The sequence below is a fragment of the Mastomys coucha genome, unplaced genomic scaffold (genome assembly GCF_008632895.1).
Source record: "Mastomys coucha isolate ucsf_1 unplaced genomic scaffold, UCSF_Mcou_1 pScaffold21, whole genome shotgun sequence".
NCBI lineage: Eukaryota > Metazoa > Chordata > Mammalia > Rodentia > Muridae > Mastomys > Mastomys coucha.
The window spans coordinates 75,580,421-75,596,153 of record NW_022196904.1 but is presented as its reverse complement, the minus strand read 5'-3'; the positions used below and the strand labels follow the sequence as shown (position 1 = coordinate 75,596,153).

The 15,733-nt window shown below is 33.9% G+C and overlaps 1 protein-coding gene across 1 annotated transcript; it reads right to left on the bottom strand.

The window, feature by feature from the left end:
* Nucleotides 1–4,821: 4,821 nt before the first annotated feature.
* LOC116100633 (olfactory receptor 14C36-like) lies at nt 4,822–11,987 on the bottom strand. Its single transcript, XM_031384371.1, has 2 exons — nt 11,861–11,987; nt 4,822–5,769 (listed from the first exon to the last, which is right to left on the bottom strand). The coding sequence occupies exons 1-2, from the start codon at nt 11,876–11,878 to the stop codon at nt 4,822–4,824; spliced, it is 966 nt and encodes a 321-aa protein (XP_031240231.1). The 5' UTR covers nt 11,879–11,987.
* Nucleotides 11,988–15,733: the final 3,746 nt, after the last annotated feature.

Genomic DNA, 15,733 nt, shown 5'->3' with positions numbered 1-15,733 from the left:
AAAAAAAAAAAACTTTCCCCTCCAAAAAAAAAAACCAAAAACTAAAACAAAAACAAACCCCTGTTGCCTTCCCCTTCCCCATGCCTGCCACCCCGTCCTCTCCCATATGTCCTTGTCAGAGTGTCTCTACATTGGGTCACTGTAGATGCAATGATGTTTCAAAAGTCCAAGGTAAGCCCAATGTCTCTTCTCTTCCTAATGCCAATAGAACTGAATGTAGAACTCTCAGCTACTTCCTCAGAGCCATGGCTGCTGGGATGCTCCTGTGTTATCCACTCTGAGGATAATATACTAAATCTTTGAAGAAGTAAGCAATCTCAAATTAAATGTTATCTTTTATAAGAGTTTCACAGTCATGAAGTCTCTTCATAACAAAAGAAAACAAAGACAACTTGTATTACAAAACTTTAAGATGTTGATGAAAGAAAGTGAAGAGTATATCAGAAGATGGAATGACCTCTCACACTTATAGATTGGTAGAATCAATATAGTAAAATTGGCTATCCTACCAAAAGCTATCTATTTTGCAAATCTCATAAAAATTCCAACACAACTCTTCACAGATATTGAAAGAACAATTTTCAGCTTAATATGGAAACACAAACATACTCCTCCCACACAGCTATAGCCCAAATAGAGCAATGTCAGGATAGCTAAAATAACTCTAAATAATAAAACAGATGTGAGAGGTATCACCACTGATGACTTCAAAACGTGCTACAGAAAGTGATACTACTATTAATGAGTTGTGTTATTCACTGGAATCCAATGTGTTGTTTTTTTAAATCCAGACACTTATGGAAAGCCTGTAACAACTGATTTTTTTTTCTTTTGAGAAGCCTGAAATACATGCTGGGAAAAATATAGCATCTTCAGCAAATGATGCTGGAAAAGCTGGATAGCTGCACTTTGAAGAAGAATGTAAATTGATCCACATATATGTTCATGGGTTGTGCAGAACTGGACCTGTGTCTTACTGGCTGGGGCATTCTAGAGAGCTTACCCACCTCTGACAAGTAGTAACACTAGGGAGAGTAGGTCCTGTGCCTTGCCCAGACATGAAAATGAAGCTGGTCCTCATGGTTAGTCTGTGGTGAGTCAATCATGAGAGTGATAGCTCTAAGAGCGGGCCCTCATACTCTCCTGTAGTGAGGATATGGTCTGGATGTGATGATAATGCTGTCCCCCGTTCCCCATTTGCCATCATTGGTAGTTGGGAGAGCAGCCTCTAAGGGCATGGGAGCCTGACAGTTAGCCCTACCCCCTCACTGGCTGTAGTACTTGGGTATCACAGTTGAGCTAGCTTTAATGGTAAAGGCACAGATGGACCAGCTTTAAGGCTATCAGAACAGGTTAGATGTCCTATCCCTTTAGAGACTGCAGCACTTGGGAGAGTAGGCCCTATGTCTAGACAGGGCAGTAGAGTGGAGCTTCCTCTGAAAATGTGTGTGCTTGAAGATAAAATGAACCTCAGAGCATGAGAGCAGGAGAGCTGATCCTGCCTCACTCAGATTGTAGCATAGGGTTACCTAGCTGGAACAGTACTGGAGAGCTTGCACTGTGGTGCAGAAAGGAAGAGGCAGCTCGTTGACCAGCTCAGGTACCAGCCAGGTGCAGATCCCAGGCTGAGTTAAAAAATCCCTAAATCTATTCCATTTGGGAATGATTGGGAAAGTGCCAATCTTGCTGATCCAAAGCTGGAGAATCTCCATGACATAGGGTAAAAACAGGAAAACAGGGAGGAGTCTTAATGAGGATGCAATATTGATGGTGTCACAGAAGCCAGAGAACTTGAATGGGACTAATAACTCATTTCAATGAGCATTTACAGGTCACCATGTGTGAACAAAGGAATGTAGTGTGGGACACACTGTGACATGCTAAACCTTCCATGATCAGATATTTTATAACCACACATGCCTCTGTGTGTGTGTGTGTGTGTGTGTTTGTGTGTGTGTGTGTGTGAGTGATTTTGATGGGTAGATTGCAAGAATGAAGGCCAGATACGAGGTGACAAGGATATGAGTAGGACTAGAGTGAATACTATGAAATTCAAAAAGAATGAAAGATTTATCAAAGAGGAACTTCTTGAAACTGAGATGTTTCTGCATAACAAAGGAAACTATCATTCAAAGTGGCAGCCTAGAGACTAGGAAAATAATTTCACAGCCCCACATTAAATAGAAGTCTATTATTCAAAATATATAAAGAACTCAAGAAACTAGACATCAAGAAAACAAATGTAAAACGTAAAATGTAAACGTAAAAAATGAAGTATACTGCTAAACAGAAAATCTTCAAAAGAGGAAGTTCAAATGGCTGAGAAACATTTAAATAAATCTCCAGTATACTTCATCATTAGGGAAATGCTAATCAAATCTGCTGCTGTTTGATATGAAAATTTGTAGACACTATGGAAATAAGTTTGGTACTTCCTCAGAAAAATGGAAAACAGTTTATCTCAAGGTCAAACTATAATGTTCTGGGACATATAACTGGGTGTCACTTTATCCTAGCACAGAAACAAATACTCAACCATGCTTATAGCTGTTCTAAGTATAATATTCAGAAATTGGACAAATACTCAAACATGCTTATAGCTGTTCTAAATATAATATTCAGAAATTGTTCCCAATTTCTGAATTTCTCTACTGAAGAATAAATAAAGAAAATGTGGTATACTTACACAATGGGATATTAATCATTTGTTAATAAAAATTACTTCAAGCAATCAGAGTTGGGGTGTCTCTACATCTTCTTTTGGCTTGAGGAACCCTTTCCCTCTTACTGGGTTGCATTTTCTAGCATTGATATGAGGATACATGCCTAGTCTCTTTGTATCTTGTTATGCCAAGTTTAGGTGATTTCACTTGGATACTTGCTCTTTTCTAACAGGAAATTGAGAGGAGTAGTTGATTTGGAGGAAAGATGAGGTAGAAACACTGTGAAAAAGAGAAGGAGAGGAGTTGGCAGTTGAAATGTATTGTATGAGAGAACAATAATAAAATTTAAAATCATGAAATCAAGAAATACCATGAGTATACTTATGGAATTAGAAAAAAAAAAATCATCCTGAGTGAAGTAACCCAGACCCAGATAGACAAATATGTTATGTATTACCTTATTTGTGAATATTAGCCTTTCAGTCAATGATAACCAATCTATAATACATAGAATCATAGAAATCGGTTATAGTATAAGGGAGTAGGTAAGACAGATAGATATCATTAAAAAACTGAAATAGAATCAATAATTACGGGAGGGCTTATGGGAACCATATTGGGAGAATTAAGTAGTGTTGAGGGAGAGAAGAGGTGGGTGAGGAAGGGATTGTAGGAAGACACAGCTCATAACAATGATGTGTTGCAAGAGTATTACAGAAACCTAATAAAGTAAAAGCTTCTTAAAATAAAAATACACATAAAGGCAATCCACAGGGAAATGACAAATAATGGAGACGACAGAGTCCCAGATCATCACATAAAGTCCTCAGTAGTAGGATGGGTTATGTTAAATTGTTCGAAAAAGGGATCCCATAGTAATCTGCAAAACAAGTCATGTACTGCCATGTCTACAGATTGCTCTCCAAACACTAACAGCAAGGCCCACTGCTGAGGACAAACCTACACTTCTCTACTGAACATGGAGATGTCAAGCTGGTGTCTACAGTTTGCCTTAACTCCTATATTTAGCGTAGTTTTTACATAATGGTACTTTGCACATTATCAAAGCAGAAATTTAAGCATAAACCAGAAATAAACTCTTTGATTTACAATGGTGTCCTGCCCTCAAGATACACTAGTGTAATGGTGACACAAAATTTGTAAGAGTAACCGACCAATGTCTGATTTGACTTTAGTTTTATGCTCTGAGACAGAACCCATACCAACCACTGCTTTGGTGATCTGGAGACTTGTTAGCCCCAAGACATGGGGTAATAACAAATAATTTTAATTTAAATTAAACTAAAATTTAAAACTTAGCAAAAAAATGACTCAATGACAATCCACAATAGTTATAAACTAGTGCCTTGTTCAGCCCTCATCAGTGAAACTTCCTCTTGCAGCAGATGAGAACAAATACAAAGATCTACAGCCAGATGTTATACAAAGATTGAGAGACCTTGGAACAGTGATCTCTAAATGGTGGCATGCCTAAATCAAACCTTTCTTATCTGGGATTAGTGAGCAAATTGCAAGAGGAAGCAGAAGTAGTATTTGAGCCAGAGATGATAGAGGACACTAAAAAAAAAAGAAAAAAAAGAAAAAGAAAGTTACCAAATTAACATGGTCTATGCACATAGTATTTCCCAGAGACATATGAAGCATGCATGTGCATACATTGGTCTAACCAGATTGGGTCCTAGAGTTGAAATGAGAAGTGAACATATGGCCCTATCTCTAACCCAGAAAAAATTCTCTAATTGATAAATACTTTTAAGTTTAAATGTAATTTCTTCCAAGGGAAACTCACTGAGTAAATCAATTACAATTAAAGCTGGTCTATATGCCCAGCAGTAGATAGCCCAAAGAAAACAATCTCAAGGGTAACATTAGAGATACCCTTGCATCGTAATTTGTTGTCAAGGCTTCTTCATTTTTTATTTAATTTTATTTGTTTAAATTGTTATGATGTATATATGGGAGAATATGGATGGGGCAATAAGGATAGGACAGGTGAGGAGCAAGGAACTAGTATGAGTAGAGGGTGGAGGAATAAGCAGTATATATTATGTAAAAAAAATCTCCCCAATAACTAGTGTAAAAATGCTTTGATCTGTGGGTATATTTGTGTTTCCATATTTTTCTTTACTTTATTAAACTATGAAAGAAATCTTAATATTACTTTCTTCACAGCCTTCTTTATCTGTTTGTTTCTAAGACTATAGATAATAGGGTTTAAGAATGGAGGAACAATGGTATAAAATACAGAAAGAGTCATGTCCTCAACTATTTCTGAGGTTTCTTGAGGTCTTAGATACACATAGGCACCAGAACTAAGAAACACAGACACCACAATAATGTGAGGGGCACAGGTGGAAAAGGCTTTCCCTCTCTCTCCTTTGACAGGAACCTTCAACACAGCTGATAATATGCGGACATATGATATGGCAATGAAGGTAAAGCAGCTACCACTGAGCCCAATGGCAGTCAGAAGAAGTAAGAGTTTGTTGTTAAAGGTGTCAGAGCAAGAAAACCTCAGCAAAGAGGGGATATCACAGAAGAACTGAGGGACCACATTAGAGTGACAGAAGGACAGCTGGAAAGTTTTGAAAGTGTGCACACTTGCAAGGACAAGAGAGGTAAGTAGGGAAGTTACTGTCATCTGAACACAGAATTGATGGTTCATAATCATAGGGTACATGAGAGGTTTACAGATGGCCACATAACGGTCTTGGGCCATGGTGGTAAGAAATTGAATCTCTACACATGCACAAAAGAAGACCAAAAATATTTGTGCTGCACACCCAGCCACAGAAATATTCCTGTGGTCAGTGAGAGAGTTGAAACAAGCATTGGGCACAGTAACAGATACGTAGCCCATGTCTAAGATGGAAAGATTCCTGAGGAAGAAGTACATGGGTGTGTTCAGGGTCTGGTCAACTGTAGTAGCAATGATGATGATAAGATTTCCTAACAGGCTGCCCAGGTACACCAGCAGGAACAGCACACTGAGTAGGATCCTGAGCTCCCAGGTCTCAGCAAAAACTTCCAGGAAGAACTCAGTCACCAGGGTAGAATTGGCCATATTATCAAAGTACAGGTTTCTCTGTAAGAGAAAAGCAACAGCTGAGAATGACTTATTTGATAGATCACTAGCATTTCTCTTGAAACTGTTTATTTTTGTTTCATAAAACTGGGTTTTATGTGTGAAAAATCAAGTATTTTTATTTTGCTTTGTTTTTAATACACATATATGTGGCAGTTTGTCAAATTGCATGGTATGCTCTTAAGTACTCATAAGTAATTTCCATAATGATAGCTGTCTCATGAATACTATTATCTTAATTAGTATTAAGTTGTTTATTATAGAGTATATAATATGGTAAGTCTCTCTTATAGATAAACTACTGGCATCAATTATGAATGTCCAGAGAGATTTAACATGTGGAATATATTTTTGAAACTGGTTATATATTAATTAAAATATAGGTATTTAGATAAGAAATGCAATTATGTTGCATGATTATTTTATTTATACACATAGATATCTATCCATATGGAATGGGGTGGGGAAAAGTGATTCATATAAGAGACATAGACATAAAAATAGACTGGGAAAGAGAAATAAAAATGATCAACATAGAAGTGAAAGCTAAGGAAATTGTCTCACTCAGTTTTTGGCATGTGTGAGACTTTCAGAATAGGTCATTTTCCTGGGAAACTAGGCAAAGTTAACTTCACATGCTTGAGGCAGAATTTTTGAGAAACCTTGGGATTTTGAGAAATTCTCATATTATAGATGATTATTTCAATTTCTTTAAACCGATTGTTTGGATATATGAATAGTATATTCATTCATACCCATGGTAACAACTGAAATATCACTCTGCTAGCTGAATCCTGGAACAAAAACAGCTCTGTACATATAGCTAAACATGATACAATGCATGATAGCTTTTATGTTCTTACCAGTTTGAATCAAGTGTAGCTGGTACCCTATGGAATCCCACACCATGTTTTCCTAGTAGGAATCAATATGCTGTCAATTTCCCTGAATAATTTGTGGTTGAAAAACACCGAGTTCTAAAATTTATGATCAAGCATAGGGGTGGTAATGTGAAGAGTTCAAAGTGCATGATATTAAAGGTAAATTCCCATTAGCTCAATGAAATAATGTAGCACTTTTTATCAGATCCTCATGACAACCTCTAGTGTTTCTACATATTATAAAACATTAATGGTATAAAATTTTATATATCGTAAATGTTATAAAGTGTGATAAAATTGATTAGAAACAAAACAGCTTAAGAGTCCAACAAAGCAGCTATGAAACAGACAGAGGTAGGTAACAATGCAATGGCAAGTGATGAGATAGTTGAGAGTTACATCTTTTCCTTGAAAGAGTTACATGTATTGAATAATTTATTTTGGGAACTTCAAAATTCTAACAGAGTGAAATTCACAAAGGTTAAAGAAAACATTGAATGTTGACATTACCTCATGAAAATTATCTAATTTAATTCTTATTTGAATAATTTATTTTATCCAAAAAATGGTAATAAATCATTTTGTCAAATGCAACGAGAGGGAAAAATTCTTCCCAATTGATATATATCATCTATTGACAAGATTGGCATATTTGTACTATAATATACTTGACATATTTTCATCAAGATCACAGTCTAAAATGTCCACAAATTAGTTGAGGGTTATGATAAAGTGAACAGTATAATTAAAATATAAATCTAAATTAAAGATCACCTAACACATTCCTATTTGTAGTCCAAAAGGTACTGAATACACATTTTTATCAGTAGACACGCTGCTTTACAAGTATTTAGAAACCTATTGTCTGTGGTATGTTTCGAATCACCTTTAGCAGCAGTGTAGAGTGACAATTTGGAATCAGATTAGTAAGTATTTTAATTATAGCTGCAGTATGCTCTAGAAAAGTAAGGGTGAAAGATGCCTGCAAAGAGCATCCTTTCACAAAGGTCTGTGCTGGCCATGTCAGGATGATTATGCAACACCAGTTTTTGGGAAAAGTATAGGGTGGTATTGTGTTTAAACTCCACAGGATATTGAACAGCTAGACCTAGCTACTTTTGGGAGTTGTGACCTGCATAAATATTGTAAATTTTCAATATCTGTGCAAAGATTTAAAAAACTTGATTTATATACTTCCAATATAAAAATTATGTTGGAAGTTAGAAAATATAGTAAGCAGAAAGAATGCACAAAGTGGTTTTCCATTAGGTCATCAAAAAGTTTGTACCACACCTAAAAGGAATTATTTAACTGCAGCTGCAGTGATTAGCCACCAAGAGCCTGAGTAAGTTTATGATTGTGTTTGGGAGATCCTTCAAAATTTCTCGAAGACAGTATAGAACATAGGGTAAAAAGACATTATTAGAGCCAAAGATTATTACCACATAAAAAGGCATCGAAGGGAACTAATCCAATTATAGATATCTCTGCTATCAACATCTAAACATCTGATTATAAGAGCAAACTGACAAATTTTTAAATAACTGTCACGATAAAAGTGTTTAAAGATTTTAATATTCAGTCTCAATCCTACTGAAATTCAATTAAAAGTCATAAGTTTGAACACTACATACCAATATAATCTAAGAGAAATATAAGAAAAATTTCCTGAAAAGTATTAGAATAAACGCACATAGTGTTTCCTAGTGATAAAATTCTTCAGTTGTTTAGCCTGCTAACCCCCAGCTGTGAAGACACCTGCATTCCATCTTTCATTCTTCTGCAACAGCATGGGTGGTCCAGTGAAACAAGTCTGGTGCGTCATATGTAGAGGTGAAATAAGTCTTAACAAGTTAAAAGACAAATCAAATGAAACCAAATTCCTTTTCCTACACCCAAATTAAGCAGAAATCGATGATAAAATAAAAACATCATGAATGACTATAAATTACATTTAAAAGATAGATTAAAAGAAGAAATAAAAAACAACTTGGAAAATACATCAAATCAAAGAAATACTGTATGACAATTATTTTAGTCAGCAAATTAATCACTAAATAAGAGTTAATAATAATAAGGTTGTGGTTGTATATTTGTGCATGTATATGTATATATACATTTATATATACATAAATGGTATACATACATATTTGATATACATATAAATGCATATATGTTCATATATACATATACATATATATATATATGATAAAGATAATAGGGCATCAATTTGAGACTAGGGGTTGGAGTGAGGGGACATAGAAATGCCTAGAGGGACGAATGGAAAATAGGAGAATGATGTAATAATATTTTAAATAAAATTTATTGAAAGAATAAATATAAATGATGTCAAAGAAATAAAAATATAAGAATATTACATGTATACCAACAAGTTCAATAATCAGATGTGAACTAATTTCCAGAATTATACAATTCATGTAGAATTAACAGTTTTCAAATAGGAGGAAGAGACATTAGTTTCAGAGAGCATAAATAACAACTAAGGACACTGGCTAAGAATCTATTGCCCTAAAAATTTTTTAAAGATTATATGGTTTCGAGAAAAAAATTCAACAAAATTGAGGGAAATTTTATTTCTGTAATGATAAACACTCAAAAAGTAATATTAACCATATTATCAATATCTAAATACCAAAGCAAGAAAATGTCACCAAAATGAAATGAAAGCAGGTGAATAGCTTTATAGCTTTTAATCTTCTATAAAAAATTTGTTTGTACTGTGAAAGCAAAATTTTCTCCTAAGGCTTGATACAAGTAAAAATTGATGCTTTTATTTTTACCACTTCAACTTGATATTTTATTGGGAAAATATTCCACAGCATGCATATAAGTAATAAAATAAAATTAAGGTACATGCAGTTTTCCACTGGGCTTCTGTATGGGTTGTTGTTATTGTTTCTTTGTTAATTTTTGTTTTACATTAATTATATTTACATTTTCCCCAAATCCTTCCTTAAATATTACAATACTCTTCTTAATATCCATAGACCCTATTTTCAAGTGGTTATTCCATGCATAAATTATCTGTCTACACACGTATATTCTCAGTAAGCTTGTATACCCTGTATTTTTCTTGTATAGAGGATTTCAGGAATAGCCACTTAGCATTAGACAACAAATGTAATACATTTATTAGATCTCTTTAAAAATCAATTAGCATTAATGAAATTCAAATATTATAGTGTTTAACTGGCAAATTTAAATATCCATGCTTCCAAAAACAAGCTGGTACTACGTTAATTCCTGTTAGAAATATCTAAATAAATTTATTATATTCTGATGGTCTGAATGTAATGTTCAATGATAGATATTGATATTTGCATACTTTTAGGAATAGTACAATACAGATACATTTTACATTTTTATTCAAACTATTAAAAAATTGAAAAAATATACTAATAAATGTGTCATCATCATGTGTAGTAGCAAATTATGGAGGAAACACTGAAGGTAAAAGATAATTTACCTTTCTACTTTAATGAAACTTATCAAGTTCTTTATAAGCCTAGAGAAAATAATGAATTCTCTAAGAGTAATAAAATATACTAACACTTTTTATATCAAAAATAGACACATTTAAAACATATCATTCAATCTACAAAGATAATTTTTAAACTAATGATGAAATCTGATGATAGGTTTTAAATCAGTCTTAAAGGTGATAATTTCATGTTTATGAAGAAGTTAAAATTTATAAATTGTTTTTTAATCAATTTACTTTAAATTTTATTAGTTTTATTTTAAAATGTTTAAAAAATTCTTGCTTTTATGCTGAAAGCCATGTATAGTTCAAATGTAATTTTAAAAGGTGAACTTAATAAGAATGAACATTCTCTTTATCAGTATGTATGAGTGGTTTTATATACTTGATACAGTAAACATCATTTATCTCTTTAACAAAGAACCTGTATATGATTTCCATATATTAAATATATATTTCTAGTAAAATAAAATATCAAAATACACTGAGGAAAGTCTTCGTGATTCAGCCAACAACCAAAAATTAATCTTTCCATTCATTGGGAGAGAGACAAAAGAGCTATATCAGTAGTTAGGGATATTTACTTGTCATTCAGAGGAACTGGGTTCAGATTCCAGCATGCATATTGTGGCTCCCACCATTCATAACTCCACTTCTAGAAGATGTAACATTCTTTTATGGACACTAAGATCACTGCATGAAAATGATATATACACATCCATGCCGGCAAAGCATCCATACATATGTATTAGGAACATATATGCATGTATGTGTTTGTGTGTGTGTGTGTGTGTTTGTGTGTGTGTGTGTTTGTGCAACATCTATTAATGAAAAGAGAGATCATGAAATTGAAAGACAGCAAGGAGGGTATATAGGATGCTTTGGAGGTAGGAAAGGGAATTCAGAAAGAAGATACTTGTATTATGATTTCAAAAACTAAAGCAAGTAAATAAATCTTTCAAAATGTGTGAAAGCAGATTTACATAATTTTTATACAAGGCAATATGTATCTACTTATATGTGTAATATGTATGTATATGTAAATGATATTAAATAATATTATATAATATGATATATATTTAAAATGTAGATACATTGGAATTTGTTTACATAAAGTTATATACAATTTTGTAACTATAAATGAAGAAAAGAAATTTGTAAGTATGACGTGTTAGTAAAGTGGCACAGAAACACAATGATCAGCTTTTATAATATATGTATGTCTCGGTAGTGTACCATACTCCACAACATTGCTGTCACACTTAAGATAAAACTTCAAAAAAATAGCAAGCTTTTTCTGTGATTGCTTTTCTCTTAAAGTAATAGGCTTTGTCTTCACACATTCTCTTAAGGAAATTACTGGTTGTGTCTCAGGTGAAAAATATGACATGTAATTTTTTCCTAAAAACCCCATACTTTTAGATAGAAATTATTCTTAAACCTGTCAAAATGTTGGCTCCCTCCTCCCCATGCCAAAAGGGGTTTGTTCTTGTTGTTTTTGTTTGCTTGTTTCTTTGTTTGTTTCTGGGAGGGGAAACTGGGAAAAGAAAAATCATATGACATGTAAATAAAGAAAATATCTAATAAATACAAAACAAAAAAACAAACAAAAAAACCTGTCAAAATGAAGCAAGGGATTGCTGAGGAATTCCCCTAGAAATAAGATGGGAAGATTAAGGTAACAACCATAGTCTTTCAGTACACTTACCCCGACATTGTTCATCATTCAAAAATGAGAATGAAGCTCTGTGTTGCTCACTTTAAAATATTTAAAATCGTATCCGTAATTTAGTCAAATATTCCTGTCTATAAAATATTGTATGTCTTCATTTTAGCAAAATACCAATCTTGCCTTTTAAAAAATCACTAGTCTTGTTCTCTTTTATCTAAAATGTTGGCATCCTCCTGAGTACAAACACTCCTAGAACACAGTCCTTAATTGGGATAAAATGCTCAGATGGAATTTACATAAATAATGGTTTCCATAGAACTGGTAAGAATGGACCCAATTAAAATTCACCATTAGACACAGTCTGAAGGGTCAGACATTGTGTCACCTGAGTCACTTGCAAGTGTGGAGATGATAATGGGGATAATGAAACACTGCATGAAAAATACGGAAAACCTCCATCATCTGAAGTAATATGTCTGGCACCTGTATGGAGCTCAGAACAAAATCATCTGTAGTTTTTACAACCCAAATGAAGCAGGTATTCAATCTCTCATTCTCTCTTCTCTTCAAGATGACATCGTAATATATCAGAGATCAAAAAAGACAACAGTAATCATCTTTTTTATACACTAAAGAAAAAAGAAGAAAAGAAAAAGTAAAATTTGATTCCAAAAGATTGAAACAAAGATGCAAGACTGAACATTCATTAATTATCACAACATAAAGACTAATAGCAACATGATCTCTTCCATACCTACATTCACATCCAAATATCACCTTTTAGTTTCAGGAGTTTATAAAAAAACATATTTAAATCTTTCCATTCTTTTTCTTAGTTTTTGCAGATTTATAAAAATTATGCCAAAATGTAAATTAGGAATCACAGTCAAATATTTTTAAAAATAGAAAATGTTTTACAACACTATACGTTCATACTCATACAGTTTTAGGACATATGAATATTAGACTTTTTGTAGCTGTTTCTTACAGTGTTGGGTACTGGGAAGTAAAATATCTTTGAATCTAATATCCCCATTTAACATGAAGATTAGAAGTTACAATAAATCTAGTACCACAGTTTGAGACTGAAAGACTTAGTCTGAATGCAAGGAGACTATAAGAATATATGTTATTTTCCCAGTTTTTTTCTTCAGAGGGGAGGTCTGAATTTGTCCTGAACTTGTTTTGTTTCATTTTTAAGATTTTGAAAATATTATTTTATTACTTAGTTTACATTTGAATTAGCATGTAATCATATCAATTCTGCCCCACCCCTTTTACACCCTGCAGATCCATTTTGGTCTTATTTGGTTCAATATTGGAAGTGGTTTGTGGGAGGAGTGTGGGAGAGTTTGGAATTTTGTACCTGAAAAGGTCTAGCATGCTGTAACTAGAGCTTAATGGGCCACTCTGGTGGGATTGGAGACCAGAGTACCAAGAGAAAACGTGAAAAGTAGCCGTCAAGAGGTTTTAGAAGGAGACACAGACATTTGATGGGGAGTTTTAGCAGGAAAATTTTTGTGTATTGGGGGAGAATCTGGCTATATTCATGTGTACTGAATGCCTGAGTGGGACTGAATTCAAAGAAACGGACTAAGCTGTTTGATGGAGAAAAATTCTGTACACTATAAAATTATGGCTGGACATGGTTATTTATTACCCTGTTGATTGAGGTTTATCATGGGGATGCAAATTTAAAAAAAAAAGAATTTGCAGCTTCTAAAAAGAAGAACATGAGCAATATAAAAGTTGTAGAGAAGTGAATTCATAGAAAGCATCTGTAGTTCTTAAAAAAGTTAGCAAAACTAATTAGAAACTATATACTTTATTCTAATGCAATAGAAAAAGTACCTTGAAAACTAATTCCTATTTATCAATAGTTGTAGTTTACAAACATTCAGATTTATGAAAATATGTGAGTGATGAAGCTGGGAATGAAACTAAGAGATTATTGCTCAAAACAGCCTCTTAGAGAGTATTTTCCCAGATTCCATTTTCCCAGTTTCCACTATTAAGACATTCAGAAGCCACTTTATCTATGGCTATATATAAAGTAGGTAGAATAATTCTAAAGTATCACCAATTCAATGCTCAATTTACAGGCATGCAAAATGTCAGTGGTTTGGTCAGAGGAAGAATATCTCAAGATCAAGAACATTAATGAGGTCAGGCATGAGTGGCAGGATTGTATTCCTTTGTCATAGCCCTGGGAGATCTTTGAAGGAAACTGTGAACACAAAGTCCAAATTATAGTGGAGATTCTCATTCAATGGAGATGCCAACACAGTGAGATATTTGCCTAAGAAACCTGTAGCTACAATGTGAAGCCACTCTAAGAGAGACCATATCTGATATAAGTACTAGAAGTAGAGTCCTGGAACCTCCAAGCCTCATGGAATTTTAAGGATGCTACTGAAGCGCTCTAGATCTAGACATGGAGATGATTGATTGGGTGTTTTCCACTTGGGTTTTGAGTTTTCTTTTGTCTTGTCTACCATTGTTTATCTCCTACTTCCAGTTTTGGAATGGGAATGGTTATTATGAACCATACTTTATTGGTAGTATTTTTTTAATTTACAGTATTCATAATTAAGAGTGCTTTGATATTTAGAAGAGACTATCTGGGCTTTGTAACATGTTAAAATTGTTTAGATTTAGAAGTTTCATAAATAGGCTAAATGTATTTTGTATTTAGATGATCATTGTATTTTAGCAGGATTCCAGAACTTAGCAAAACTGCCTCCATCTTGTAAGTAGCATAAACTCAGCTGGTAGGCACTGCTACTTGCCAATATAAAGCCAAATACCTAGTCTATAAAAGTTTTTAGTTCTGGGAAAATCTATAAATATATTAACCTTGTTTTTTGGCTTCTGTAGTTCTGCTTCTGGCTAACTGTTCTTGTTAACTTAAGTGTGTCCATCCACTATATAGTATCTGTACTTAAAAGATCACACCCAAAATGGCTAAGGGCTACACTGTGATCCAGAATACCTAGTACAGTTTCTGAATGACTAATAAAAAGTATTTCTATAGACTTAAATCTGTATACAAGTCCACTTCTCTGGTAGATACCCCCATGACATTTCTGGAGTCCAAAGAAAAAGACTTCAAGGTATCAGAACCACGGAGAGTGGGGAAGAATGCAGTGATCTAGGGGGTTGAAGGAGGGTATAACCTAAGATATTCCAGGTCCCCTGGACTCCTTTTGATTAAACACTACCTAATGCTTCAGAAGAATCTGAAATCTACATCCTAGGGAATAAAAGATTAGAATGTTGCCTGCTCTGTCACCTCTGCAGATAAATTCTCACCAAACTACTTATCTGGGGTCCACAAAACGTTCTGATTTGATCAGACCCAAGGTATGGTATGATACACCTAGATCTGACACCTGACATGAGATATCTCAGCCAGATTCCAGGTACATCTTCAAATCTATCCAAAACAGAGAGCCCTTACTGATGCAGAAGTCTGAAAGAGCTCAACATGCTGGAAAACTGTGGTTCAGCCTGCCAAGAAGTGATATGAATATTTGATAGTCTTTATAAAAATTTTCCAGATATCTAGCAGTAGTTACAACATGGACTATAATCCTCAAATAGTAGGTTAAAAACTATGGCAGGAACTGGTCTCCTCACTTGGCATCTCCTTACAATAGGGTCCAACAAACTTTGTTGTGTATACAATCCTCAGAATTCTTGGGAAGAAAACCTCTTATTAGAGTCTAGTAAAGAATAGATAGACCTCCTTCCTTTGCTTTGCTTTATACTTGATATGCTTCATATAGGGATGATTTAACCACTATGAGATTATGATGGAAAACCTTCTCCATTCCTTTCATAGACCAGCGATATGAATTTTGTAGAACTCTTTGATCATTTCTTTTTTATGTGAATGTAGGCCCTCCA